Genomic DNA, 1,954 nt, shown 5'->3' on the forward strand with positions numbered 1-1,954 from the left:
AACCAAGGCAGAGAGGAGCCCAAGCAGAGTGGTCATGGCTCCCCCGGGGTGGTGTGTTGAGGACTCAAAGCAAGTCTCTGAGCATCAGGGGAAGGGATGGGGTTGACCTGCAATGTCTGCCGGGGCCAGGGATTGGGGAAAGAGGTGCTGCCTCCTGCCACCCCCATCCCCGCAGGCGACTGCAAGTCAGGACCACAGGAGCTGCACGCTCACCTGGCCTAGGACAGGAAGGTACGCACGCAGCTGCGGATGGGGGCCCTGCAGATGGGGCACTGCTGCAGGCTGGGCGCGCACTCGGCACAGGCCAGGTGGCCGCAGGGCACGAAGACGACGCCCACTGTGCGGTCCAGGCACACCCTGCATGTCCGCTCCTCCCGAAGGCGCCGCAGCTGCTCCTCTGCGTCCTGCGCTCCTCCCGGTTCTCCCCTGGGGGGACCTGTGACACCATGCCCACACCTTGACCTCTGCCCTCTGTACTGGCTGAGGGGCAAGGCAGGCCAAACAGGGAGTGCCCACCCCCACCGTGGAATGCAGGACGGCCAGCACCACCCAACCCCAGATGGCTCTCACCCTCAGCTGACTCCAGGGCACTCTCCACCTGAGCCTCTATTCTGGGTGTGAGCAGCTCAGGCCCTGGGGGGACAGGAGCTGTGGGCAGTTAGAACAGACGTGAGGTTCCCGGGGGACCTGAGGCCCGGACCCCAGCCGGGCCCACAGGCAGGGTCTAGCCCCAGCTCCCCCGCCCGCAGCGCACCAGTGTCCCAGAGTCTACTTTCCACCAGGACTCTGCCCGCCCAGCCCCTTGTGCAGTGGTGATGGACGCTGTGTGCCCGGCACCATGGGGGCAGCAGGGGCATCTGTGCCCAGAGGAAATAAGGAAGGAGAGGTAGGCCGTGCCCAGAGACAGGAACATACCTCTGGCCCCCACCACCCGGCCCCGGTCCTCTTCCTGGAGCAGGTCGGCTACCAGCTGCGATGTGGACATGCCAGTCGGCGCCACCTGGTGGTACTTGCGCTGCAGCAGCCCTTGCACTTGGCCCGGCCTGAAGCCCATGCGAAGCACGGCCTGGACTGCTGGGCACTGGCTCCATGCCGGCCACTCCTGGCCGCCCCCCACATCTGCAAGGCAGAACGAGGGGTGCTGGGCCAAGGGCAGGCAGGGGCTGTGGCCTCAGGGTTCCAGCAGAGGCAGCGGCCGGCCGCTGTGGCCCGTCAGCAGGGCCACGTCGTCAATACAAGGGGCCCTGGCGCCATCGCGGCCGCTGCCTCTGTGTCCAGAGCTGCGTTCCCAGGGCCTTTGTCAGAGGTGCCACGCACAGGGAAGATGCAAACCTGGTCACCGAAGCTGACTAAGAGCCGGGTACTGCTCCCAGGGTGGCACACAGACTCTTGTTTGATCCCAAGTGAGGTTGGCACCAGGCCCACTTCACAGCTCAGGGCACTGAGGCTCAGGTAGCACAGTATGGACCCAAGCCTGGAGCCCCTCAGACCCTGGGCACCGACAGAGCAGAGGGCCGGACTCTGTGTGATGGGGGCAGCGATCAGTCAGCTCTAAGGCATGGTTGGCTGATGGCAGCCTTTCCCGCTATGCCCCTCTGCCAGTCTCAGGACTGGCCATGCCCACGGCAGCCAGTTCAGGGGTAGCAGGGTCTTCCCCAGAGCCCTGGATACACGCGCAGTGCCTGTGTGAAGCCCCCCAGTGAAGCAAGCCCAAGCAGCACACCCGCAGGCCCGGCCAAGCAACCTTCCCTCTCTTGCTGTCCTTCAGGGAGTGCACCCAGTGGAGCCGCCATGGTGTGGGCCAGAGGTGCCAAGGGAGCCAGCACAAGCCACGCATCCCCGCTCACCTGAGAGGGTGGCAGGACCCACATCTTCTGGTTCCTCCGACCTGTCCTGGAAGGAGTCAGAGAACACCTGTGCCCCGAGCAGGAGGAGGAGCAGGGGTGGGGCAGGC

At 65.8% G+C, this 1,954-nt stretch overlaps 1 protein-coding gene across 1 annotated transcript in view; it reads right to left on the bottom strand.

The window, feature by feature from the left end:
* Positions 1-218: 218 nt before the first annotated feature.
* Positions 219-1,954, bottom strand: part of BIRC7 (baculoviral IAP repeat containing 7) — a 3,551-nt gene continuing 1,815 nt past the window's right edge. The window contains exons 4-7 of the mRNA XM_010836651.1: positions 1,848-1,893; positions 916-1,119; positions 571-648; positions 219-436 (exon numbers count right to left, since the gene is read on the bottom strand). Of these exons, the coding sequence (XP_010834953.1) occupies positions 219-436; positions 571-648; positions 916-1,119; positions 1,848-1,893 (546 nt within the window). The remainder of the gene's footprint in view (positions 437-570; positions 649-915; positions 1,120-1,847; positions 1,894-1,954) is intronic.

The sequence above is a fragment of the Bison bison genome, unplaced genomic scaffold, assembly GCF_000754665.1.
Source record: "Bison bison bison isolate TAMUID 2011002044 unplaced genomic scaffold, Bison_UMD1.0 scf7180017864063, whole genome shotgun sequence".
Taxonomy (NCBI): domain Eukaryota; kingdom Metazoa; phylum Chordata; class Mammalia; order Artiodactyla; family Bovidae; genus Bison; species Bison bison.